General features: G+C 48.1%; 1 protein-coding gene and 1 long non-coding RNA gene across 13 annotated transcripts; one reads left to right on the plus strand and one right to left on the minus strand.

Annotated features, from left to right (window-relative positions):
* Positions 1-4,089: 4,089 nt before the first annotated feature.
* On the minus strand, positions 4,090-14,946 carry LOC119088886. 3 transcript variants are annotated; one of them, XR_005092622.1, is made up of 4 exons: positions 14,799-14,946; positions 14,206-14,305; positions 6,506-6,627; positions 4,090-5,493 (listed from the first exon to the last, which is right to left on the minus strand). It is a non-coding gene; the product is annotated as an uncharacterized LOC119088886 (long non-coding RNA). The 3 variants fall into 3 exon arrangements; XR_005092624.1 differs by having other exon boundaries at positions 6,490-6,627; XR_005092623.1 differs by lacking the exons at positions 14,206-14,305; positions 14,799-14,946 and adding an exon at positions 7,431-7,744 and having other exon boundaries at positions 6,506-6,837.
* Spata3 (spermatogenesis associated 3) lies at positions 10,577-25,227 on the plus strand. Of its 10 annotated transcripts, none has more exons than XR_005092619.1 (5): positions 15,046-15,482; positions 19,608-19,782; positions 22,003-22,146; positions 22,411-22,706; positions 25,156-25,209. XR_005092619.1 is itself a non-coding variant. In XM_037210042.1 (4 exons), the coding sequence occupies exons 1-3, from the start codon at positions 15,179-15,181 to the stop codon at positions 22,106-22,108; spliced, it is 585 nt and encodes a 194-aa protein (XP_037065937.1). In that variant the 5' UTR covers positions 15,046-15,178; the 3' UTR covers positions 22,109-22,146; positions 25,156-25,227. The 10 variants fall into 10 exon arrangements, 3 of the variants coding, with proteins under 3 accessions (XP_028732048.1, XP_037065937.1, XP_028732049.1); XR_005092620.1 differs by having other exon boundaries at positions 22,485-22,706; XR_005092621.1 differs by having other exon boundaries at positions 22,517-22,706.
* The last annotated feature ends 592 nt before the right edge of the window (positions 25,228-25,819 follow it).

Consider the following 25,819-nt stretch of genomic DNA (forward strand, 5'->3'; position numbering starts at 1 on the left):
GATCACATTCAGTAACTTTAGGACATTCACTAGGTTGTGTATGTGTTATGAGAAACCTCATTCCTGATTATCAATCCCTTCTCATTTCCCTTCCTCAGCCCCAGCAACCATGGAACTGCTTCATGTCTGTGGACTTGCCCATTCTGGATGCCTCATGGATATAGAATTGTACAATACAGATCCTTTTGTGGCTGACTTCTCTTCAAGATTCATCCATTCCCAGAACCACTTAGTACTGGTTTCCTTTTTAGGATTAAATATCTGTCATATGGGTGTTCTGTAGCTTGTTTGTCCATCCACCAACTGATGGACATGTGGGCATCTTCCACAGTTTAGTCTGGTCTTGTGAACTGTGCTGCTCAGATGCTCAGATGCAAATCTTTGTTTGAATGCCCATACTCACTCTTTGAGAGTGTTCCTAGGAATGAGCGACCAGATCTTATGGTAACTGTTTACACATTTTCTTTTGGAGAACACTGGAGAGCAAAGCTTGAGCCTTGCACCCAGTAAGCATGTGTCCTAGCATGTTTTCCCAGCAGAACTGTTCCCTCACCGGCCACATCATTTCACACCACCAGCAGCCACTGTATGAGTATTGCAGTTTCTCCACCTGCTCATTGAACATCTTTTTGAGATAAGGTCTCTCAGTATAGGCGAGACTTTCCGGGAACTTAGAATGTTCCTGGCTCTGCCTCCCTGGTGCTGGCTTGCCTGCGTGCCTGCCTGCCTTCCTTTTTTTTTCCTTCCTTCCTTCCTTCCTTCCTTCCTTCCTTCCTTCCTTCCTTCCTTCCTTCCTTCCTTTTGATTGCAGCCATCCCAGCGGGTATGAAGTGACCGAAACTTCTTTCCGCCCAGGCTGGAGATGTCCTCCCTTTCGCCTTCTGAGGCTGCAGTGAAACTTCCAGTCTCCTGCAAAGGAGACCTCTCTGTTACCATTTTACTGACTTGGTGACTACAGGCTGGAATCCTGTTGTATGCTGAGTGTGGTTTTGGCTGATGGTAGAGCCCCAACACAGCACTGCCCTACTGATATATTAAACTGAAACCCACACCGATCCAGGAATCAACTGAAACACTCTGATTGCACACGATGGGTTTGTTCTGAGGATATCTGGTATGTAGTAGATTTACTGATACCAGTCTAATTCTGAAACTCTTTTCTGCACGATATAGTATAAAACAAACACACACATGTTCTTTACTGGAAAAGAATAGAGGACACTAGCAGCAAGTAAAAGTTAGAGAAAAACCCTACAATGTTAAATTTGAGGTGGAGAGACCAGTTTGAACTCATGACTAGAAACAGAATGATTTCCGAGTTCTGTCCACTGAAGGGCACAGAAGCTCTGACAAGCTAGTAACCATGGCACAGGTGCCCCTGAGTCCTACACACCTGACCACTACAGAAACCAAGGCTCCTTGAAACAGTGATTGATCCAAGGTTTGGGGCTAAGGATGCATGTCTTGAGCCTATAATACCATGTCTGACCCAGAAGTAAAACAGGACTCAAAGATAAATGTGATCTTCCCAAACCGATTCAGGAGCTGACCTCAGGCTGCTCAAAGGTGGGACAGTTGGAACACCAAAATGAACAAGGACAACCAGGCGTTACACATGTGCCTAACACTCTCAGGGTCAAGATGTGATCAAATCCCCAGCACTGAAGTTACAGAGGATTCTGAACTAACCCAGGTCTTCTGCAAGAGCAGCAAGTGCTCTTAGCCACCACCTCAGCTCCCCAGCTCCCTGGTTATTTAATTGGAATTCTTGCAGAAACAAAATAACCAACTAGATGTAAGAGGAATGAAACTTCATTCTGTAGCCCCTAGTATTTTCTCCAGCCAAGTGTCATCAGTTACAGGGGTAACCTGGCCCCCCACTGACCCTTTCACCCTGGGAGGATCCCATATTGATTATGAACAAGAATGGAGCGAGGCTTGATGATCAAGTTCATACCAGCAGCCTATCTCACGTTATTTGATCTCTATCTGACGCAATGAGTGAACCGATGCCCCAAATCCTAAGGCCAGATTCTGCACTAATAACCGTGTTAATAAAGACATGTCTACAACTAATGCAGACTCTTCCAAAAAGGGAAAGTCACAAAAACAAGCAAGAAGCAGCAATAACAAGGCAAGGGAAGATCTAATTTAGATTAAAGACACAATGGCTAAACATCACACACGAATCTTGATTGCATCCTGGGCAGGGTTTGAAAAAAAAAAGATCCCGCTGTAAAAGACGTCTGGGGGAAATCTGCAGAGCCCCAAATGCAGATGGTATGCTGCTATGGCTTCGATCGCAGCATTGTGGTTTCATGACAGGATGACCTTATTAGGAGATGTTGATAGATCTGGACGTGAGGTATCAAGATGTCAGCAGTTTGCTTGCCGATTGTAGAGAGAGGAGAGAGGGGAAGCAATATGTTAACAGTTACAGTATAAGTATGCCCTTGTACTCTTCTTCAAATCTACAGGCTTGAATTTTCAAAACTGGAAGTCCTGGGGGGTAGGTGGAAATGGCAAAGCACACAGAGAATGCTGCCATAGAGCTAGCAGCCAGACCCAAGGCACTGGGGGATGCCTGGTGGGGACCTCTGCACCGTGACCTGGTTCTGGACCTCAGAAGCCTCTGGTCTAGAACACCTGTTCTGAGGTGGCCCTTGGACTCTGCAAAGGAAGCCTCCACTTGATACCACCACTGTGGCTCCAAATGGCACCCAGGGCTGGGGAGATAAGTGGGGTAAGGTACATGCTAATCCTGATGACTTGAGTTCAATCCTGGAACTCACATAAAGGTAAAAGGACAGACCCGACTCCACGGAGTTGTCCTCTGGCCTCCACGTGGCACATATGCATACACACAGGCACTATAAAAATTAAATAGCATGCATTCACCTACTTACTCAATTATCTGACCAGTATTCCTCCCACAGCACCAACAATGCCCAGGCAGTTTGGAGCACTGGGGAGACTATGGTGAACAAGTAACCACAGTCTCTGCCCTCACAAATGCGACAAGTATCCCAAGGAAGAAGGAAAGTGGGGACCTATCAGAGACGGTGGTGGGAGGAGCTGTCTGAACTGACATTTGAGTGACAAGCAGTGCTCTGGTTTGAATATGATTTTTGTGTGTCCTCCAAAGGTTGATGTGTTGGAAGCTTGGTCTTCAATGTGGTAGTGTTGGGAGATGTCATAGCCTTTATAGTCGGGACCTTGTGGAAGATAGATCATGGAAGAGTCAGCCTTAGCAGGATTTCATATAGTTCTTGAGGGGTCCTGGTTAAGTCCTTCAAGTGTGAATTGTTATCAGACAGTAAGTCTGGCTTCTGAACTTCTCTAAGTCAACATGTGGCTGCTCCCTCTTGTATGTGAGTCTAGCATGATGTTGTCCGGCCATGTGATGCAGCCAGAGGGCCCTCATCAGGGCAAGTACGTGCTGGTGCTACACACTGGAATCTACAGAACTATGAAATAAATAAACTTACTTTCTTTAAAAAGTACCCCAGCCATTGTCAGAGCAAGGGAAAAAAAAGTGAAGAAATACAAGCAGGGAATATAATCTCCAGGGTTTGGGATGCATGGGGGGGGGGGGCGTGCAGATTTGGGAAATGATATGGAAACTATCAAGGGACACTCTCAGAGTTCCAGTGTATGAAACTGACCATAAGGTGGTAACCTTCATTAGAAAGTTCTAGAAGAGGGTGGTTGGAGATTTAGATCAGTGGTAGAGCGCTTGCCTAGCAGCACAAGGCCCTGGGTTCGATCCTCAACTCCTAAAAAATAATAAAATTAAATAAATAGAAAGCTCTAGAAGAGGTATGTAGAGAAGGTGGAGGAGACAGACGTCCATACAGGCCACTGGAGAAGCCCACACTTTGCTATGGGTATGTGAACTGTTCACAGATTGGTGGCAGGGACTTGTGTTTTTTTATTTTTTATAAGATTTACTAATTTATGTGTATGAGTGTTTTGTCTGCATGTACATCTGCACACCAGAAGAGGGAATCAGAATTCATGTGAACTATAATTATAGATGATTGTGAGCTACCATGTACATGCTGGGAATTGAACTCAGGACCTCTAGAAGAACAGCTGGTACTCTTAACCACTGAGCCATCTCTCCAGCCCGCAGGAACCTGTCTTCTTCTTCTTCTAGAAATGACTACTCTTCTCAGGAGGATATGCTCAGAGTGATCTCAATTCCAAATTCTTCCTGGTTGTAAGGCAATTCTGGCAGGATGGGTGACCGTTTCTGGCTATGACAGGGCTCTGCTGGCTCTTTCCTAAAAGCAATGTGTGTGCGAGGGCTGTGAAGGAGCAGCTCAGGAACACACCCACGTGTTTGGGCACACATACTTCCAGACACCATTCTTTGTGGATTTGCTAGACCAGAAGTGTCTGTCAGACCTGCAAGGGTTCAAGATGCTACTCACTCATATTTGACCAACCAAAAGAAGTCCCAGAGTCCATGCTGGAGAGTAGAATCCTCCCTCCAAGCACCAATCCCACAACTCCCAAACTAAGAAACTCTCGGTATAAGGATGTGTTGTATGGATAATGCATCAGTGGGATGGAGACTCTCCTCCAGGCAGACACCTCAAAGGAGTGATGAAAAAAGTCGCACACGGAAGAAGGGGGGGGACAAGCACCCCAGGAACCAGACAACATGAGCAGGTGGTGTACTCACTCCCTGGGGCTCCTGAAACACAAGAGCACAAACCTGGGAACTTAAAACAACAAAAACTTTCAACTGAAGACCCACCCCCTAAGGGAAGGTGTTGGCAGTGCCACACTCCCTCCAGAGACAAGAGAACAGCCTGCTCTCGCCTCTTCCAGCTGATGGCTTCCGGTGACCTTGGCTTGTGACTGTAACATTCTAATCTCAGCCTCTGCCTCCATCTCTTCCTCTGTGCATCTCCTCTGAATGTCTTTCGAAGGACACATCTCATTGGATTGGGGGTTCATACAAATAGTGGTCCTATGAATCATTTCCTTTCGAGGTTCTTCTGATATTTGCACAGACCCTATTTCCAAATAAGGTTGTCTTCCCAGGAATTGTAATTTGGACATGAGACTTTGTTAACAAACCATCAGGGATGGGAGGCAGTGGTTTAACTTGCTTGCTCTCTGACTTGGTGACAGCATCTTGTGGCAAACACCACTCATTCTGGAACTACACTGAGAAACCCATCTCTGCCACAAGTTCTCACCACTGTAGAAAACAAAAAGCATTCTGGGAAATGCTGGTGGACTCCATCTATGCAAATGGTCCTCTCTTCAATGGCTGTTCCCACACCCCCTGCACTTAAGTTCTTCACTCAGTAACTCAGAACCAAAATGTCTTGCCTTTCGTGGAATTTATGGCTTCTGGCATTGGTGTTGCTTGTCTGACCTGCACCAGTTCTGTGCAAATGATCCTTGGCCATGAATCCTGAGCTGCCATGTGATGGCTTTTGCACATCAGCTTTGGAACTGTTCTGTCCCTGATGCCTAGAAGTGGGGGAGTAAGAGGCACAAAAGTCAGTGCATGGAGCCAAAATGTCTGTGGCCCAAATCATGCTGTAAACCAAAGGAGCCAACACCTCCATGTTCCAGAGAAAAATCCACTAGCCACCTCACATTGAATGAGAGGCTCCCATGCCCTGGGCAGGTCTGGATTGAAGTATGGGTGGGAAGTAGCAAGAAAGAAATGTGCTAAAGAGATCTTTATCTTTCTCTACTCCACACCCAGAAGTTAGCTTTCCCACATTGTAGGGAATTCATAGCATGTCATGTTTGTGGATGAGCCAAGGTGGGCCTGGCCTCTCAAGGACAGAAGGGAATCCCTTTGTGACTGCTTGAGTGGGCCACAGAGCAGGCAGGTGCTGGGTACAAGTCTCTGGGTGAAGAGGAGAGGGTGATGTCTATACCTGTGCTCTTACTATTCCAAGGGATTCATTCAGAGACCACTCAATCCCTTTACACGAAGGGAATTATGGGTGAAAAATTAACAGGGAGCTGAGTCACCTCTCTGCCTTTCTCTGTGTCTTCACTGCTTCCAGGCTGAGGCTCTTCCCCACTGAGTCTATCTAAAAGTCTATCCTAAGGACAGGGCTCTTCCTGTTGTCCTCTCCTCCATCTGGATTCTTTCACTCTGAGGATTCCTGGATCTACACCATGATATCCTAACCCCTCATTCTCCCACCTCCCCCAACACTTCCAACCTCATCTCCCACAACCCTCAAAGCACCCGCGCCCCTGAGCAGCCCAGGGCTGTGGTCTGTGCCTGGGTGGGAATGGATCTCCCTGCCAGCACCGGCCCCTCCCTTTCCGCAGGCATCACTTCCCTAAGACAGGTGGATCATAACTGTGAACTGGGAGGCCTCCACGAGCTGGACTAATTGAAAGTATTCACTGAATATCTCTTACTCAGGACACACTAGGCCAAAGGTGTGGACACAAAATCAAGCTGCGTGGTAAAGTCACAATGTCTTTGTCCTCCCGTACCCACTCCGCGGCTTACTCCTTTCCATCTTGTCTCACTCCCTTCTCCCCCAGAAGGCGAATCACCACCCCTTCAATCTTTGGAGTCAGCTGAGAGTTGAGGGTTCCAGGACTGGAGCTGGATCCCCTGGAGGAATTAACCTGAGAAGAGAAAGGAACTCCGAGGGACGGGGACCCCCACCCCTACCCCCAGCAATGGACTAATCCCTTGGTTCCAGCACCTCGTACTCCTCCGGCCACAGCGGTCCTGAGACTTTGAAAAGCCGAGCAGGACAAACTTTGAGGAAAGCTCCAGCTTTGCACACAGTTCTTCCGGCATCTGTCCTGCCCCTGGGGACTCCCCAGAGCCACCTAGATCAAAGAGCAGGCGACTGGGCCTCTAGTCCTCTGACCTGCAGCCATGCAGCGCCCCCTGGTGGTAGCAGTTTCTCTGCCAGAGCCCACGCCGGGGCCAGGGTGCAAGCAAGGTTTTAGTTTCCCTAACTGGGCAGAGGACACAATTCCTCCTGTTCAACACAGAAGAACTCGAGGCCCTTTCTCTTTTCTTTTTAAAAAATAATGTGCTTCATATTACCCGAGAAATGTGTACAATTTTTGCATTATGTGTATTACAAATTCTAAAAATTAAAGTACCATACACTTGTTTCTTCAAAACACAGGCAAACAGAAAGAAAATCCCATATCAATTTGCCAATAAAGATTCAGGGCACCCAGATAAATTTGGATTTAAGGTCCATAAAGAATAATTGCATGGGGGCAATTATTAGTAATTGATTTAAAATTCAATTTTAGGTGCCTTTTTGTGTATTTGCTAAATCGACAACTCTACACCCTTAACAGTGTTTTCTGATGACCTGGACTTTGAGATACTGGAGACTGTAGTCTCCCAAGCTCTTCTGTTATCCTCAGCCCAAGGGTCTTTTCTGTTCCTTCCCTGGCTTTACCTCCAGGGATGCCCATGCTTCTGGCTGTGACATTCCAGGAGACGCACCAGCCTCAGTTCACAATACAGAAAAGCCCGGGTGGGGCTGTCCTCAGTCTAATCCCTCAATCTCAGGACTCACACTGTGGGTCTAACCCTCCCCTAATCGCCAGCTCTGTCATCTTGCATGCTGCCTGGAGCTCAGTTAAGCCTTTTAATTGTGACACAGTGGAATATGGTAACCATGGTAACCATGGTGATCACTGTGGGTTCAGTCAGTCTCTTCCCTCACTAGGTGACAACCTGCACGTGGTGGGAAAACTCATACCTATCAGTATCTCTCTCACATTTTATGGGATATGCTCAAATTTCTTGCACATAACAGGCATTCAAAAACTTCATGATAAAAAATAAACTCCAGAAAAGGAAAGAGTCTCCCATATCTGGTGTGTGGGGATGGAGTAAGGAATAAAAGTGAGTTTGGGGTTTCTGTGGAGAGAAAGAGGGCTTTGGGTCAGACATACTAACATATCCCTTGCTCTGCCATTTTCTGGTTATATGATTTTGTGGTCCCTTCTAATGATACGCCACAACTGCACTGGCTTAAACCAGTGCATCTTTGTGGTTGAATTTAATTCTGAGCTGCAGTCCTCTCTAGAGGCTGGAGAGAATCCATTTCCCTCCCCATTTTCAACTTCTAAAGACTACCCCCAGTCCTTGGACTCTCGGTTCCATTTGATCTTCAAAGCCAATGTTCTGACTTTCCTCTACAGTCCTATTTCCTCAGCCTCTCTTTTGAGGACCTTTGGAATTAGAATAGACCCACCTGGGGAAATTCAGAATAATCTGCTCAAACTATCTAACTTTTCACTCCTTCCTTGGGTAACCTAACATATTCATCAGGCTAGAATGAGGACATCTGTGAGGCCAACAGGTTGGCACACAGAACTACGGCAATGATGGAACCTCACACAGGCTGCATGTTTATAAAGTTCCTACAATAGTTAGTGTAGATTAGAAATAGTAATTGTACTAGTTATCTATTGTTATGTAAATTATAATTACCTCAGAACTTAATGAGCTAAACCAATGTCATCTCAGCCTGAATCTGGGGGTCAGAAACCATAGTGCAGCTCAAGTGAGTAGTTCTAGTTGGAGTCTTTCCCAAAGTTGCAGACAAGATACATATGAAGGCTCCAGTTCTTTAAGATTGACTGGGACTGAACACTTTCAAGATGGTGTGTTTAATAACTGCTGTAGGAGGCCTCAGTCTCTAACCATGTAGACCTCTTCATGGGGCCAGAAGAGTGGCATTCCCCTGACATACTGGTCCAAGCAAAACACAAAATAACAATAACAACAAAAAGCAAATAAACTGCAATGTCTTTTGTTTGTTTTTTAATACAGCCAAGCATATCATTGTTTAAAATAATTCTGAAATAAGTAAAAATTAACTATAATGATATTCAATTTTTTTTTTTATTCAAAAGAATCAGAAAATCCTTTCTCAGGGCTGAAGAGATGGTTCAGCAGTTAAGAACACTGGCTGCTCTTGCAAAGGACCCAGGCTCAATTCCCAGCTATACCTAGCAATTCACAACCACCTGTAACTGGATTCCAGGGGATCCAGTGCCCTCTTCTGGACTCCACAAGTACTGCACACATATAGTGTATATACAGATAAGCAGGTACACACACATAAATACAATGTTTTTAGTTAAAGACAATTCTTTCTCAAATGTCACATATGCCCATGAGGTGCCAGACAAGTGTCTCACATATGATCAAGCCCTCTCACTCCCAAGGGTGGAACTGGTACTTAACCAGTCAAGTGGAGGCTTTATTTTCCAACCTGGGTTGCTCATGCAAGATGAACAGAAACGATGCATCCACTTTTCAAGTCCTGGGCCATAAAAGAGACTGCCTTCCTCTCCTTCCTTTCTAATCCTTTTGCTAGTCAGGAGCTATAGAACCCAGGACCAGCAGCCCTGAAGGCAGAAAAGAAGGTCCACTGTTGAGTGTGGTGAAGGGCCTGCATCACTGACAATAGAAGAAATAAAGGATTATTTCTAAGTCCTGTGTTTTTAGATCTCTCCATTATATCAACTTAAATGCAACCAAGGAGTTTAAACCCATTAACCCCAACATTCATTACTTAACACTAGCTGATGTGATGGAGCCCTTGTCTTTAATGCCACTTCTTGCCGAAGTCTCCTCCCCTTCCTTAAATGACAGGACCTTAGGGACCCTGACAGCCCTAGGGACCGACCAGGTAACTCTCATCTTCTACCCACCTCCCAAAAGTCTCACAGAGTCTGGTAGACCTGACACCTCTCTGTTTCTCCGCCACACTGTGGCTTCAGTGTGCCAGGGGCTGATGAAGGAGAGTGCCCCACGACAGGCCTGTATAAGGAGCCTCTGACAGCTCCAATTGAAGTTGACCTGATGAACAGCTGCGGAGGGGACGAAGCTGTTCAGATCTCCAGAGTCTGAGACCTCTGCTCCTTTCCTAAGCAATCCGCCCCAATTTAGGACTTTTCTTTCTTTTTTTTCTTTTTCTTTTTTTTTTTCTTGTTTGTTTTTCGAGACAGGGTTTCTCTGTGTAGTTTTGGTGCCTGTCCTGGATCTTGCTCTGTAGACCAGGCTGGCCTCAAACTCACAGAGATCCACCTGGCTCTGCCTCCCGAGTGCTGGATTAAAGGCGAGTGCCACCACCGCCCTGCAGGACATTTTCATACAAACTGGATTAGAAAGCAAAGGTCACAACCTAGGTGAGGCTTCCTGCTGCCATGGAGATCTCAGTCTCAGCATCGCTCCTTCACCCAGCTCCTAGAGAAAGCCAGCCCGTGATTTGTGCTGCTTTAGATTTCAAAACTTGAGTCTGTAGTACTAGTGTCTAAAAAAAAAAATAAACTACAAGAAGGCTAAAATTTTAATAAAAAATAGAATAAAAAAATAATAAAAGCCTGGGGCTGTGGTAGGCCTGGATCAAGGATCGCTCGAGGCGGATCGGCGTGTGCCAACCCGGCGTTTATTTAAAAAAAAAAAAAAAAAAAAGCTGGGGGTGGGGGTGCACGCCTTCAATCCCAGCACTCAGGAGGCAGAAGCAGGCAGATCTCTGAGTTCGAGGCCAGCCTGGTCTACAGAGCGAGTTCTAGGATATGCTCCAAAGCTACACAGAGAAACCCTGTCAAAGAAAAAAAAATTCAAGGCTCGTTTTTACAGGAAAATTAACAAAAGGAACAAATTACCCAACTACCGGGATCCCAGTCTTTGTGGTTGTTGTGTGCAGACCTCATCTGGTCCAGTTCTTAAAATGTCCATCTACCGTCTGAAAAGATGTGCCTTAAATTCACACACACACACACACACACACACACACACACACACACACACACACACACTCGGCCCCAAGGTCAGCATGTATTATCCCAGCTTCCAATATCAGTTTCCCGATGTTGGAAGATTCCCAAGGAATAGTGGGATAGAGGTCTTTGGCTGCCTGCAGCACGAGGCTGTAAGACCGAGGGGTATTGTGACATGCTCCAAGGGAAAGGCAGTTTTCCCTTTGGCCAACCAAGGCTCCCGCCCATTGGGGCAAGGGAGCCGGACCGACATGGAACAGAGGCCTGGGGAGCAGCCCTCAAGGGCCCAGAAGAAGAAGGTCGAGGCTCAGCCAGAGACCCTAAGTCAGACTGTCTCGGGCCGCGGTCGGGTGCTGCTAATAAGAGAGTTCTTGAAGCAGGAGGAGAGCTACACAACCCTGCAGAACTTTCCGGGTCAGCCTCCGAAGGATCCGAACGCTGAGCCCACCTGCAGCCAAGCAACAGACTGCCAACGTAGGTCCAGCAGTGCCAAGCGGGGACTCAAGCGTACCGGCGACTGCTTGTCAGACAGCCCCGAAGCCCCGGCCACCAAGTCCAAGTGCCTGGCGGAGAAGTCGGAGAGGGCGGAGAAGCCGGAGACGCTAGAGAAGCAGCAACTCTCGGATCTCAAGGAAAAGGACTTGCCCGATTGCGAGGCGCCTCGAGCTCTACCCGAGGCCCCCAGGTCGGAGACGGCAGAGATCGCCGAACTAGGCTCGGAGCCTGGCAAGCAGCTGCTCCTGGTGCTGTGCCACGCGTCGGCGCTGGGCACGCAGCTGCCGCGGCTGCAGCTGCTCCTGCAGCAGGTGCGCATCCAGGACCGCCGCCCGCCAGCCGCGCTCGTCGGAATCCTGGTGCATCCGCGGCCGGATGAGGAGGCAGAGTCGCGCCGCCGTCTGGAGGAACTGCTCTGCAGCGTCTTCGCTTCAGAGAACCCAGGGGTCGAGGTGCACACAGCAGTGTTCTGTCCCAGCCGCTCCCAGGGTGTCCTGGATGTCCAGCGCGCTGCCAGTCAAGCGCACATGGACACCCAAGTGGATCGCCAGACCCAGACGGATGGTGAGGGGCCCGAGGGTGGAGACTGGGGCTATTGTTCCCCTGAGAAGCGAGCAAATCCCTGCCCTACTGCCCTGTGTTGGCGCCTGCAGAAGTTTGGGGGTACAATTTGAATGGTAATGAGCCAGCGTCCTTTTCCCAAGATGTGCGGCCTGGGACAATCTGAAAGCGCTCAAGTTAACCCAGAGGGTTACCTCTCCCACCCATCTGCCCTGCCCACAGTTTAGGAGAAATCATGCTTTTATAACACCCTGATGGAGTGTTGTAGGACCTATAATAGCCCACCCTCTCCTCTCCAAATTCACTGATCATGCCCTTCCTGGTTCTTTAGTGGGCTACTTATCTCCTGTTACTCCTCCAGGGGATAAAAATGTCAATGAAACAGCCCATTGTGAGCCAGCGGCTGTGCAAGGGCTCCCACCTCCAGGCTTCACAGCAGCTCTCTAAGGCTGGGACTTCAGGAGAGCAATTTTACCCAAACCCCTAAGGCCCCCCCTGTGGCCCTGGGGGCTAATTTGTGGCCTAGGGTCCTTGAGCAGAAGGATCTTAACATGAGCTGCCAGCACTTTCTGTTTCCAGAAGCTCCTTTCAGGGACAGCATAGAGATCAGAAAAAATGTTCTGAGCACAGGAGCCTCAATGCCACCTTACAGAGTCTCTGCCACTTTTCAGCCAGTGGCCAAGCTCCCTCTCTTTAGACCCATCACCCTCCCACATGACATGCAAGGATGAAAGGCTGCTTGATACCAGATTCAGCACAAAGAGGCTAGCTTCAGGATACATGGTGACACACTCATCCTAGTGTCCAGAACACACTGAAAGGCCAGAAGCTCAGGGACAGTTGAGGGGGAAGGGTATTATCACTTTCAAGACCTTGTAACCTCACTACCTATCCCCCGACCTTTTAAACTTATTCTTTTCCTAAACAGCTGCTGACATATGTTTCACATGGTCGGCGCTCCTGCTTAAGAAAAGCCCCCGCTGATGGCCATTCCGACTGTGACCCTCAGCAGGGACTACAAAAATCCCAGTCCATCTTTGGCAACAGCCTCTTAGTAGTAAAAGGTCCCCGTCTCTGCCTGGTAGGACTGTGCTCAGTCCTCCTTTCTCTCTCTCAATTTAGACAGCTTGTATAAACCCTGCTGGCTGTTCTTGCAGTTCTGGGGGTTGGGGAAATGAAAGCTAAGACAAAGCTAGAACCAGGCTAGTGCCCTGTGACTGCTCTGTAGAGGAGCCAGGCTCTTGGCGGGGAACTCCCACGAAGACTTCGCCCAGCTTCTGAGCCACATGTTTTCTTCTTAATGGTAGAAGCACTCCTCAGTCTGTATTCTGTCATCTGTCTCTCCGGAACACAGCCCGTGCGTGTGGCCTCACTTTCGGTGAAATGGAATAGCCATTTCATGCCTATTAGGACATTGTCCCCATATGTGTATGTCCCTGCCCCCATCTGACTCGTTTAAACCAGTTGTTCTCAATCAGAAACAATGTTACCACCTCCTCAAAGCTCTGGCGGTATTTAGCCACAATCTAGAGATGTTTTTAGTTATCCCGATAGGGTGCTGACCAGTCAAGGCCAGAGAGGCTGCAGAGGTTCCTATGACACACAGCACAGTCTCCTGCAGGAGACGTGATCCAACGCATAGCATCGATCACGTCTGAGACTGAGGAACTGGCTTAAGCCCGGTTAAGCCCCTCCGGCAACGTCTTTCAGTGACTGAAAAGGCAATTTAGCCAAGATGCGCATCATTCAGACTTCCAGTCTCTTTGATTCTAAACGGCATCCCCTCAACTGATCCATTGCTCTGGCCCTCAAGAAACTGCCCACTGGACCCCCTTACTCCAAACCAACCAAACCTTGATGCCACTGATCTGAGCTTTAAACTTCCAATTCTCCATACCTTCCTTCAATCTTCTCATGCTAGGAACTTTTTTTTTTCCAATTCATTAATTTCAAAGCCTGTATAATCTGATTCCCTACTGCTGGCTGGAGTCACAAAGAAAAAGGACCCTTACTTGAAATTTAGTCCTGAGTGTGCTGACGAGCAGCCGGGGTGGGGAGGTATTATGTATGTAATTTAACTTTCTGAACCTCAGTATCCTTTTTAGCAAAACAATAATGTTAAATGATGAGGATGAGGATGATGATGAGATGAGGAGGAGGAGGAAGAGGAGGATGATATAATTGGTAAAGTCTTTGCTGGCTCTAGAAGCCTGAAAATAGGTGGTCTCATTTCACTGCTGAGACCTAGTCTGGCCTTTGTGTGGGGCTGCTATGGGACATTTTTGGCTTGCTAGCTCTCCCTGACCTTGTGTCGTCGTCCCCCCCCAACAGTTGTGGGACTCTGACTAGGGCGGGTTACTTACCCACACGGCTTACCTAGTTCATGGGAGGAAATTCTGTCTTGCTGGGAGCACATTTTTCTGTCCTGGTGTGTGACATTTAGGCTGTATTTTCAAAATGCCTTTCATTTTCCGCCCTAAAATGAGAGACACATTGATTTCGAGGAAGATTCAATAGTCTTGACCACAACCAGTGTCTTGGGAGGGAGTAAGTCTGTTTCACCGATGTAACAGTGAAACTATTCATTTTCTGAGAGCTGGCTTAAGGTGGAATTCTTGGCCAAATTCAAGGGTTCATATAAAAGTTCTCTCTCTGTATGTGTGTGTCTCTGTCTCTGTCTCTCTCTCTCTCTCTCTCTCTCTCTCTCTCTCTCACACACACACACACACACACACACACACACACGCATGCATGCACCCACAGTCTCCTCCCATGACGAAGAGGAAGAATTTCAGGGATGACAGAGGCAGTGGGCTGTGGGAGGTAAAGTTCTAAAAGAAGCCAAATCTTCAGGAAAGTTCCCTAAGAACTTAATAAATATATGGCGACCAGAGATGTTTGTGTTTGGGGATAGACATGTGGAAACCAGTAACAGAGCTGAGAATCCTATCGAATGAAAAATAGCTCACATGGACCCAGGAACATGCAGTTGGAAAGGTGCCCGAAATGGGTGTTCTGGTCACAGAATCAAGGGGATCCGGTTGTCATAGGCCCAGAGACTGTCTTAATCAGGCCACGAAGAGCTAGGGCAGCTGCTGCCCCCGGCCTGTTCCAGCAGGAAGCCCTGGAAGAGGAAAGAGGCTACAGGGAAGACTATGCCAGAGCCCTAGCCATGGGATCCACCCTAGCTTTTGTGACCTCACAGGAGGTATGGGTGACTCTTGTCTGTGGGACCTTGCTGTGGTCAAAGACCAGAGCGATACCCATAAGGGAGACGGCCTCCCCAGGGAGGGAGCCAGGGAATTCACAGCTCCATGTAGCTCCACGGTGTTAGTCTAGAAGGACCACCATGAAGAAGGTCAAAAAGAAAAAGTCTGATTCCAGGCGCCGCAGGGATTCCATTTCACCGCAGGCCAGCTCCGACTCCTCCCAGCAGCACAGCTCGGAAACCCCGCCATCATGCCCAGAGCCTGCCTCGCCACCGCCGCAGCCACAGCCTTGCCAGGAGTCCATCCCACCACAAGCTAACCCTGAGCCTATACCGCAACCGCCTATATCCCAGGTTCTCCAAGTTGAGGAGCCCCGTGCCTCAGCTCCGTGCCTGATGCCTTCAAAGTCTGAACCCAAAGCATCCTACCCATCCGGGAAGTCAGGTGGGCAGACTTCCTGTTTAAGTAGTTCTAGCCTTCTTGCTGATAGGGTCCCGGAGGCTCCAGAGGCGGGTTCTTGTACGGTGATGGCGTAGAGTTAGTATGTTACCTTAGGCCGTGTTTACGAAGTATGAAGGGGAGTTATTACCAGAGAGACCAGGATTCCTGGGTTTGTCACGCCATACATCCCAGGTCTCACTGGAAACAGCCATGAATACATAGTAACACTTAACTCGGCTCTATGGTCAGACTCTCGTTAGGAGTCAGTCAGCAACTGTTTGGAAATTAAAAGCAAACACTGTCTAGAAGAAGCGAGGCAGTCATAGGGCTTATGATTACTTTTTTGTCTGGCTGTTCTCATGAGAGGCCTGACTAGTCCAAAGAAGATAGTCCAGGATGATGGGGCATGGGGTGGTTGTGTAACGGTTTTTGAGAGAAGGGGGTTTTTGTTGTCAGGTAGAAGATGAGAAAGAGAGTTTTTTTTTTCCATGTTGTCTCAAGAGGTTGACCTTGGACCTACAGAGAAGGAAGTCAGATGAAATACAGGCAGGGTTCCTGGCTAAATTCTAACTTCAGATAAACCACAAATAATGTTATAATTGTTAGTATGTGTTCCAAATAAGCATCCTGTGTTTCTGTTTGCTAAGTTCTCAACCTTTTCCACAGAAGTTACTAGAAAAGTATCTGCTCAATGTCTAAAACAAACAACAGCAAAACCAAAACAAAACAAAAAACCCACTTTGTAGCCATCAGCTCTGTTTAAAATTAAGTGGCTGGCTATCAAAAACTGGTCCCCATCTTGGATAACCAATGAGAGGCAAAACTTTGGACAGTATTAAGGGGACTCAGGTGGAGTTGGGGATTGGGATGCTTCAGACTGCTAAGGATAACGGAGAGAGCCAACCAAACTGACTGCTGACCATTCTTTCGGTACCTAGCACTCAAGCTCAGCCAGCTAAATTAATAATATTATCTGATAGTACTGCAGGGAAGGTACTGTTCCTCTGTCCATTTCATAGATGAGGAAACCAGGGTTCAAACTAGCCAGCACATCCTGGGGCAGCCATTGGTACTGTTAAAAGGGGGACTTCAGTCTATTCTGACTCCAGAATCCTTACCCTTAACCACAGCTGGTCTTGTAATTCCAAGAAGCCAGCTAGTCTCTCAAGGAGGAGGACATCTTTCTCTGACCTTTCCTTGATCCATGACCAAGTGCTCTATGTCCTTGAGCAGGCCACACTCTCTGGGCCACAGCAATCTAAGACAGTCTGAGTAGAAAACGAATATGGGACACAAGCGAATGAAAGCTCTAAATCCAAGGAATTGCCAGGACACCAGTACCTCTGTGACTAAGCAACAACCTGTCTTTGGCATGTGGTAGTTGTGTATAAAGTGAGCATCAACCTTGGAGACAAACATGTTTGGATGATAGCCTCAGAATTGGTGTCAGCAGAAGGTAAAACTGTCCTGCATCAAATCTTTTAAATCTTGATTTGGTCGCTTAGATGAAGGGCAAAGCAAGGGGCAAAAAAGTGGCCCATTGAATTTGTTAACTTTCTCATCACTGTGACTGAATGTCTGCAGTAACTGAAAGGATGAATTATTCATGTTGGTTCACAGTTTTAAGGTTATCCATGCATCAGTGGCAAGAAGCAGCTCACAGTGAAGCAGCCAGTACAGTACAGGAAGAACCCAAGGCAAGAATAACCTGCAAAAACCTGCACCTAGTATGTCTTCCTGCTAGGCTCCACCTCCTGCCTTTTACCAACTCCCAATAATGCTACATTGTGAATCCATGAAAGAGATTAATCCAGCCAGGCAGTGGTGGCCCACGCCTTTAATCTCAGCACTCAGGAGGCAGAGGCAAGCAGATCTCTGTGAGTTTGAAGCCAGCCTGGGCTACAGAGTTCCAGGAAAGGCACAAAGCTACACAGAGAAACCCTGTCTCAGGGGGGAAAAAATAGAGATTAATCCATTCACTAGATCAGAGCCTCCACAGATTTAATTTTTCTCCAGAAACACCTTAATAGACACACCAGAGGTGTGCTTTGCAGATAATCTTGGCATTTTCTAATGCAGTCGAGTTGATGACATTCACCATCATGTTCATTGATGTTATAGTGGACACCTCATGTTGCTTCTTAAGGAATCTTCCCCCGCTGAGAAAGAGGAGGAAAGAAGGTTGGAAATATGGGCTGAAGACTTTTAAACATATGATGTCACTTTCTAATGCAAAATACTGTGGCTGGAAGCAATACCAGCCCTCCATAGGGTGACCATCGTAAAAAAGATGGACAAAAACAAGTTGGAGACTTAGAACTTAGAATATGCATTTCGTAGGAATGTAAAGTGGGATGGCCACTGTGGGAAACAATCTGGAAGTTTCTCAGGAAAACATCAAGTTAACACGTGACTCATTCATTAAAAACACACCCACGCAGAAACCTATATGTGAACATTCTAACAGCGCTGTTCATAATAACTAAATGCTGGGAACAACTCATTGTCCACCAGATAATGAATGGATAAGCTAGTGTGCTATAAAATACCAGAATATAATGAAACAGTACTTGTCAAGAAAAAAAGTGGCATGGTTTACTGATAATAGCTACAACACAGATGAGCCTAAAAAATATTAGTCTGGTTGAAGAAGCTAATCCTCCCAAGAGCTAACATATATCATATGATTTCATTTGCAAAATGCCACGGATAGGAAGGAGAGAGATGTGGATGTCTGATGAGGAGGTGAGCTTTCTTCTTCAAGAGATGGAGGTGTTATCCCAAAGCTACAGAGTTGTGATGGCCACACAACCTCACAAACATACTAAAGCCTAATAGTAAATTTAAGGCATTTGAGAATTGCTGATTGGCTAACCAACATTATGGCACTGAAGACTGAAGCCCTTGTCAAACCCAGTTGGAATTATCCACCAAAAAATGACTTGGTCAGAAACAAAGGGTACTGTCTCTCAGTTCTGCTGTCAGGTCCCAGAAGAGCACAGAAATGGTAAAATGAAACATGTGATGTTTGTCATCAGGGTGAACTGGTACCCACTGCGTACAGGGAACGTGGAAGCACCAGCTCCAGGACTCTGAAGCCCCTCATGGGCAGTGCCATCACCTGCTTGCATCACTTCCTGCCAGTTCCATGGAGGATTTTCACTGACTTAAAAGTTAAAAAGGCAGGATCTCTGAGACCAGCCTGGTCTACAGAGCAAATTCCAAGAAAGCCAGGGTTACACAGAGAAACCCTGTCTTGAACCCGGTAGTGGTGGTACAAGCCTTTAATCCCAGCACTCGGGAGGCAGAGCTAGGAGGATCTCTGTGAGTTCGAGGCCAGCCTGGTCTACAGGGCGAGAGCCAGGACAGGCACCAAAACTACACAGAGAAACCCAGTTTTGGGGAAAAAAGAAAGAGAGAGAGGAAGGAAGGAAGGAAGGAAGGAAGGAAGGAGGAGGGAGGGAGGGAGGGAGGGAGGGAAGGGAGGGAGGGAGGGAGGGAGGGAGGGAGCGAGGGAGGGAGGGAGGAAGGAAGGAAGGAAGGAAGGAAGGAAGGAAGGAAAAGAAAGAAAGAGAGAGAAAGAAAGAAAGAAAGAAAGAAAGAAAGAAAGAAAGAAAGAAAGAAAGAAAGGAAAGAAAGAAGAAAGAAGAAAGAAAGAGAAAAGAAAAGAAAAAGAAAAAGAAAGAAAAGAAGAAAAACCCTGCGGTCTGCTTCTGTAAAGTACTTGCTGTATTCTTTGAGCCTCAGATTCCTTATCTGAAAAATGAAACCAGCAACGTTCCATGTCACAGGATTTCTGTCACAGTTAGACATGAATAACAACAGGAAGCATTATACAGGTGTAAGCAGCCACCTTCTCGTTGCAATTCTTCCCAAGTAACACCAGTCTATACCCCACGGATTCTCTCAAGCGACTAGTCTCTCCTTGTGTTTGAAGGGCGGCACTGTAGGAGAGTGGCCTTCATGAGGCCTTCAACCTCACATCTGTGACAATGTCTTTAAAAAGCCTAGGGTTTCTTTTGGTAACACCGCAGCTGCCACGGGTGACTTCTAGAACTGCCCTGAGACTGTGTCCCACCCCCGGGGACCGAGTGCGGCCTGCCCTCATCTCTCCCCTTCTCTGCCCAGCAGTGCCCATGACCTGTGTGGCTCCACGCTCCTGCTCCTGTGCAGCCTGCCCTGGCAGCTCTGCTTGCTGGCGTCGTCTGGGGCTGTGCCACAGCCGCATCTTCGATGTTCTTCTGCCTCGGGACTGGCAAGCCATGCCAGGGAGACAATTCCCAAACCTCCTCACCTTCTACAGGTTCCTGAGCCAGCGGGAGGGCCAGAGCCTTGGGTGTACAGTTCCGGGGGCCAGCACTGTCCTCAGACCTCATTAGCAATAGTGTAATAAATTCCCCCCAAAACCATAGGTCTTTCCAAAGGAAAGCCTTCCCCTCTAAATAACCAACTCTGCTTGGGTGGGCAGACTCGTGTGGTACCTTTCTTTCTCTTCTCCACCGAAGCCCTCATTCCTGAGAGCACCCTCCCACCCAGTCCATTATAAACTCCAGTCACCTGGGAGCTTTGTAATTACACATCAGTTGGCCACGCGCTTCCTTTTTTGTCTCATAGCATACACAGGGAGCATCCACTTATTACACTACATGTGAATATCCCTGAACTCATTGATAAACCTGACTATAGCTCATAAGCCCCTTCTGCTAGTAATAGCAGAACCTGTCCCATTCAGAATGTGTCGCGCTGTTACCCTGAGTATCCATAGGGCCATGTATTCCAGACTGGTCTGTTATCAGCAGCCCCCTCCTCCATCATGGCATCACCCAGTTTTTGCTCTGCTGTTCCTCTTCCACAAAGACACCAGAAGAAATGTATCTAACCACTGTCACTCATGCGAAGGCCCCTGTCCATGTTAAGAACAGACTGAAGGCGGCCTCCTTCTTACAGGACTTCTGGGTTATGTGTTGGGGCTAGGAGAGGGGCCTCTACCCACAGGAGCAGTCCCCCTTGTCCTCAACACCGCACACAAATCCCTGGAAGAGGGCCTTCCACTTGGAGGTCTCACATCCTACATCAGGAGCTCGGCTCACTGTCCCATCCACCTCCTCTCCTTACCCTGTCCAGCTCCCTCTCTTGCAGAAAGTGAAAGGAACAAACCCCACACAGATACAGAGCTGATCTGGGGGAATAAGACATGCCTGGAGTCAGAGATACCATCTAGTCAGTCCCACCCAGGAAGAGTCTGCCCCCACTCACCCTCACAGTGTGTCCATTCACTGGCTGCCACGCGGTTCTGAGGGCTCCCATGGGTGGAAAACCAAAGCCTGCTCTGGGAGGATGCTAGGTGCCCTGAGGGACAAACACTAGAGATCTTCCCCTTCTGATGTTCATCTGGGGGAGCTAGCCAAGGTGCATGCATTTAGAAAACTCTTCCCCCAAACAGGACGTGTGGGTACAGGAGGGCTTCTGGGAGTCTGAGAGCAAGGCAGCGCCATGTCAGGCCCACAGCATTATGTGCCCAGTGTAGGAGCCAACTCTAAAAGCATCCTGGGATCCTCTACGGCTTAAGATGAAGAGGAGGGGTGTTCTAAGCTGTAGGGGAACCAAAAACAGGGCTCAGACTTAGGAAAGCAAGGGAAAGAGGTGTGAACCCCATGGCAAGACTTGTGGTTTTTATTTCTTTTCCCACGGGAGCCCCTGCTTCCACAGTCTTTACCTTCTCAGAGGACTTAAAACAGGCAGCCCGTTAGACAGGAACCCCTGCTCTAGCGGGACAGGCAGCCCTGTAGACAGGAACCCCTGCTCTAGCGGGACAGGCAGCCCCGTTAGACAGGAACCCCTGCTCTAGCGGGACAGGCAGCCCCGTTAGACAGGAACCCCTGCTCTAGCGGGACAGGCAGCCCCGTTAGACGGGAACCCCTGCTCTAGTGGGACAGGCAGCCCCGTTAGACAGGAACCCCTGCTCTAGTGGGACAGGCAGCCCCGTAGACGGGAACCCCTGCTCTAGTGGGACAGGCAGCCCTGTAGACAGGAACCCCTGCTCTAGTGGGACAGGCAGCCCCGTAGACAGGAACCCCTGCTCTAGTGGGACAGGCAGCCCCGTAGACAGGAACCCCTGCTCTAGCGGTCTTTCTATCAAACTGGACACTGCATTTCTGAATGCCTTCCTTTCACACTCATTTGCTGTGGGTGTAACTAAAATGTGATTTCCTGATATCTAAACATCTCTGAAAGGCCTCAGAGAGCTGTTGTGAACCTTCAAGAGGACTTGGAGTGGGAGGTGTCTGGTACACGGCCTGGCACATTGTGGTCTGGACCACCCTCATACCCTGTTACCCCTCTAGGCATCAGGCCCCAGGGGTATTGTTGGAGGCTTTGTTGGAAGGGGTGGGGACACCCTTTAGGATACCCTTTCCTTCCTTGAGGAGGAAGATCAGGAGGGGACCCTGTAAGATCCGCTGCCTCCTTCTAGTACAGAGACATAAATCTTTCTCCCCAAACCCCCTTTCTGTTTGCTTTATAGAAAACCTTCAAGGAAACACTGTACTCCCCGTAACTCACGTACTTCAAGCACTCGGAACTGTTGCTGTGGCTCTGGGGGCCCTGGGAGCTGCCTACTTCATCGCTGAATCCTTCTGAACTGGACCCCAGGCCCACGGTCCGGCAGGTATGTACGAAGATTGCCTTATCCCTTTTCTCTAGATAGAAATATCTCAAAGTGGACTAGGCCTTCAGCTCATGATCTAGACAACTCATTCCTGCCTCAAGATGGTCTGCCATGGTTCTCTCAGGAGACCTTTTATTAGAACCATCAGGACAAAGCTTCTGCCTCCACCCTTGTCCCCTGACCTGCTATGGCTTCCCTGGTCCTGGATGGGAGGAGTAGGATGGGTGGGGTAGAGGTTGCTCACTCTCTCGGAGCCTTTCTCAGAACTTCTAAAAAGCTGGTTACCCTGCTCATCATCTCCTTGGTGGCTCGGCTCCCCTGGTGTACCTCAACTCCAGTGACTGTGTCCACTCACACCGGTGTCCTCCAGCCTGTCCCACGTGGTCTTTGGAACGTGTGTGATCTCTCCCACTCCTTACTATAACTGCACCATCTCTGCACATGAGGATGTCTTCAGTCACCTGTTTCACCTCAGCCCCCTTGAGCCCCAGAAGCAGAGCTGGAAACAAGGATTGGGTGCACCTGATACCTTGAGGAAGTACTCTCGGGAGAAAGCCGGGGTGAGTGGGGAGGCGAGAGTAAGAAGGGAAGGAGAAGGGAAGGCCTCCAGCTGGCTCCACAGAGTCCCAGAATGCTATTTGTACAGCAGGGCCACCCCTCAAGAGACACGAGGTTTCCCCTTCATGTCCCTGTGTCACTTGATCATGTGTGACTACATGGGTGTAGGGAGGAAATTCGGGTCTTGGTGGGAAAAGCAATTTCCCAGGCTGGGGGCCAGTCACTGGACGAGGGTAGCTCTTGGTCATCAGCAGCCATTTTTGAATCCACCATTCAAAAAGCCAATGCATCCGCTGCGAAGGGAACTGGGGAAGGTGATCACCAAGAGCACTCTTAGTCATCCCAACAGCTAGGTCTTGTTCAGTGAATGCTTAAAAAGTGGTGGCTGAGGAAGGGAGTGAGAGCCAAGAGAGACATTTCGGCCCACCCCTGAGCCCTCCATCTTCCCTGGGAGTGGACAGGTGATGATTATAGTCAAACATAGGTCTGGGAATCAATGCTTAAAACATATAAACATCCAAATCCTGCAAATACTCCAGTGAGAGTGTAAACTCTTTTCTGGAGCTCCTGATGTCTATTCAACGATCATCTAATACTAACTAATCATTTTAAACCACCTGACCTCCAGGAAATACCACAGCACTTAAGAGCCTTGGCTCCCTCTTCTTGGACTTGCTGGGAGTGAGAAGGTGTCTGTAGGAGATTGATAGCTGGTGGCTGCTGTGTCTTGTTATCGTATCAGCACGGTGCCTGGGAAGATTCTGCCTTTGGAGTTAACTTGACAATCTCTAGACTGCTGCCTGGACTCAGTGTTAGAAACATGTTCTTAACTTCTCTGTCCATGTCATCTCTGGTGGAGAGTAACAGCTCTCTCCGAAGACAAAGGTCATGAGGATTAAAAGAGAGAGATTCAGAGGTGTCCTACGCAGGGCCACTGCCCAGGGTGGGGCACATGAAGGATGCAAGCATTTTTACCTATGAGATTCTTTGTAGTGTCGCCGACTGCTTGAAGCATGGGTTCTGCAAGCATATGAGGATTTAGGGTTAGTTGTCCCTTTGGCATCCAGTGCCTGGAGCCGAGGGCAGGCTCTGACATCTCATTCTCTTCCCATTGAGTGGAGATAATACCAGCAGAACCCTCTTGTTGGAAAGACTGAGCTTTAGACGTTAGTGATGGAGAGATGTCTCACAGTGAAGCACTTGCCTTGCAAGCACGAAGACGTGAGTTCAGATCCCCAGCACCCGTATAAAAAGCAGGAACCAGCAGTGTGACCCCAATGCTGGAGAGCTAAGGCAGGAGGATTCTTGGGCCTCTCTGGGCAGCCAGTCTAGCCAGCCAGTGAACTCTAGGTTCAGCGAGAGACTACACCTTGTCTCAAAAGTAAGGTGGGGAGCAACTGAGGAAGACGTCATGTTGACCTCTGGCGTCCGTACATCTATGTATCAATCAGCACACACATGCAGAGACAAACTGGTGGGGGAGGGGGGAGGAGAGAGAGAGACTGTGCTGCTGCGAAACTGCTCATTAGGTCACCTGAGACAAACCAGGATCCTCTGCAAGAACAAGTGTTGTTCTTAACGGCTCAGCCATTTCTCCAGACTTTAATTAGCTTTTGAAGTAACAAGTTCCTTTATGGCATTTTCACATATACTTAATTTGGGTTGATTCTCCCCGACTCCTCCTGTCTCCCCATCCTCCCATCCGAATTGTACTTGTCTGCCCGGGAACTGCCCCTTCCCTGTCTCATGTGACCTATCATCCTCCCCATACCCTTACTCAAAGTCTCTTTCTCCCATCTACTGGGCCCCTTTCCAGCTTCCTGACACCTACTCACACGTATTCCCACATACATATGCAAATCTGCTTCCTCTTAGAGAAAGATGCTCCCAGAATTTTCCTTCCTAGAGCTTGGTGAAACAACGTCTCCCTCAGCATTTTCCTCAGCTGATAATGAGGCAACAAAAGCAAAACGTTCCTTTGGGATCTTGAATATGGTCAAAGTCAGCACCATAGCCAACCTCTGGGGGAATGAGGCCTCTTGGCTGCTGCAGTCTCTCGAGGAAGGGGGAGTTGACAGGGAGAATACCGACGCTGGCAGAGCCCAGAGGACGCTCTTGGACTTCACTGTCACAGCCTTGGGGTGAATCAGTGTAGCTGACTTCAATTGAAGAAGGAAACAAGAAGAATGGGAGAGATCCGTGAAGAAGGAAGAGAAGGAAGAAGAAAGAGGTAGGAGAGAGAAAAGAAGAAGAGAGAAAGGAGAGGAGGAGGAAGAAAAGGAGGAGGATAATAAAAGGAATTTAAATTCTAAAATAATTTACTTTTTTTGCAAAAAGCATGTAGCTGTTGAACCCTCATAGATAAGACTGTAAAAGTTGAAAGCTGTTGAGATAGGTCATGAGGGACTGATTAAGCTAATGGTTCTGTCATTTATTTATTTTTCCTTACAGATCCAGTTTCCATCCAAGGATCTCACTTGTCACCAAAATAGAGAGAGAAAAATATCTTGTCTCTTTTCTTCATTTTATGTTATTTAATTTATTTATGTATTTAATTTTTCGAGACAGGGTTTCTCCGTGTAGTTTTGGTGCCTGTCCTGGATCTCGCTCTGTAGACCAGGCTGGCCTCGAACTTACAGAGATCCACCTGGCTCTGCCTCCTGAATGTTGGGATTAAAGGCATGCGCCGCCGCCGCCGCCGCCGCCGCCGCTGCCGCCGGGCTTATTTTTTTTTTCTTATTTTTGAGACAAGGACTTCTATGTAGCCCACATTAGCCTTAAACTTAATATCGTCCTACCTCCTGCAGAATGCTAGGGTTACAGGCGTGTGCAGCCACACCCAGCTAGAAATCTGTCTTCAGTGTCTTTTGCTCAGAAATATGGAAGTTGGATCCAGCACACAGTCGGGGAGGTAAGTGCCTTTAAGATGTTTAGAGCTGAAGTAAGAACCCACCATTCTTGGTCTTGGCCTCTCTGCACACTCTGCACAAAATCAGCAAGACAATGTGTTTTTATTTTTCTCACTCTAAAAGCAAGAATTGCAAGGCACAATTCAATGCCTGATTTAACTAGTCAGCCTCACCTCAGGCCAGTTAGTAGGGGCAGGCGGGATGAG

Source organism: Peromyscus leucopus, chromosome 13 (assembly GCF_004664715.2).
Source record: "Peromyscus leucopus breed LL Stock chromosome 13, UCI_PerLeu_2.1, whole genome shotgun sequence".
NCBI classification, from domain to species: domain Eukaryota; kingdom Metazoa; phylum Chordata; class Mammalia; order Rodentia; family Cricetidae; genus Peromyscus; species Peromyscus leucopus.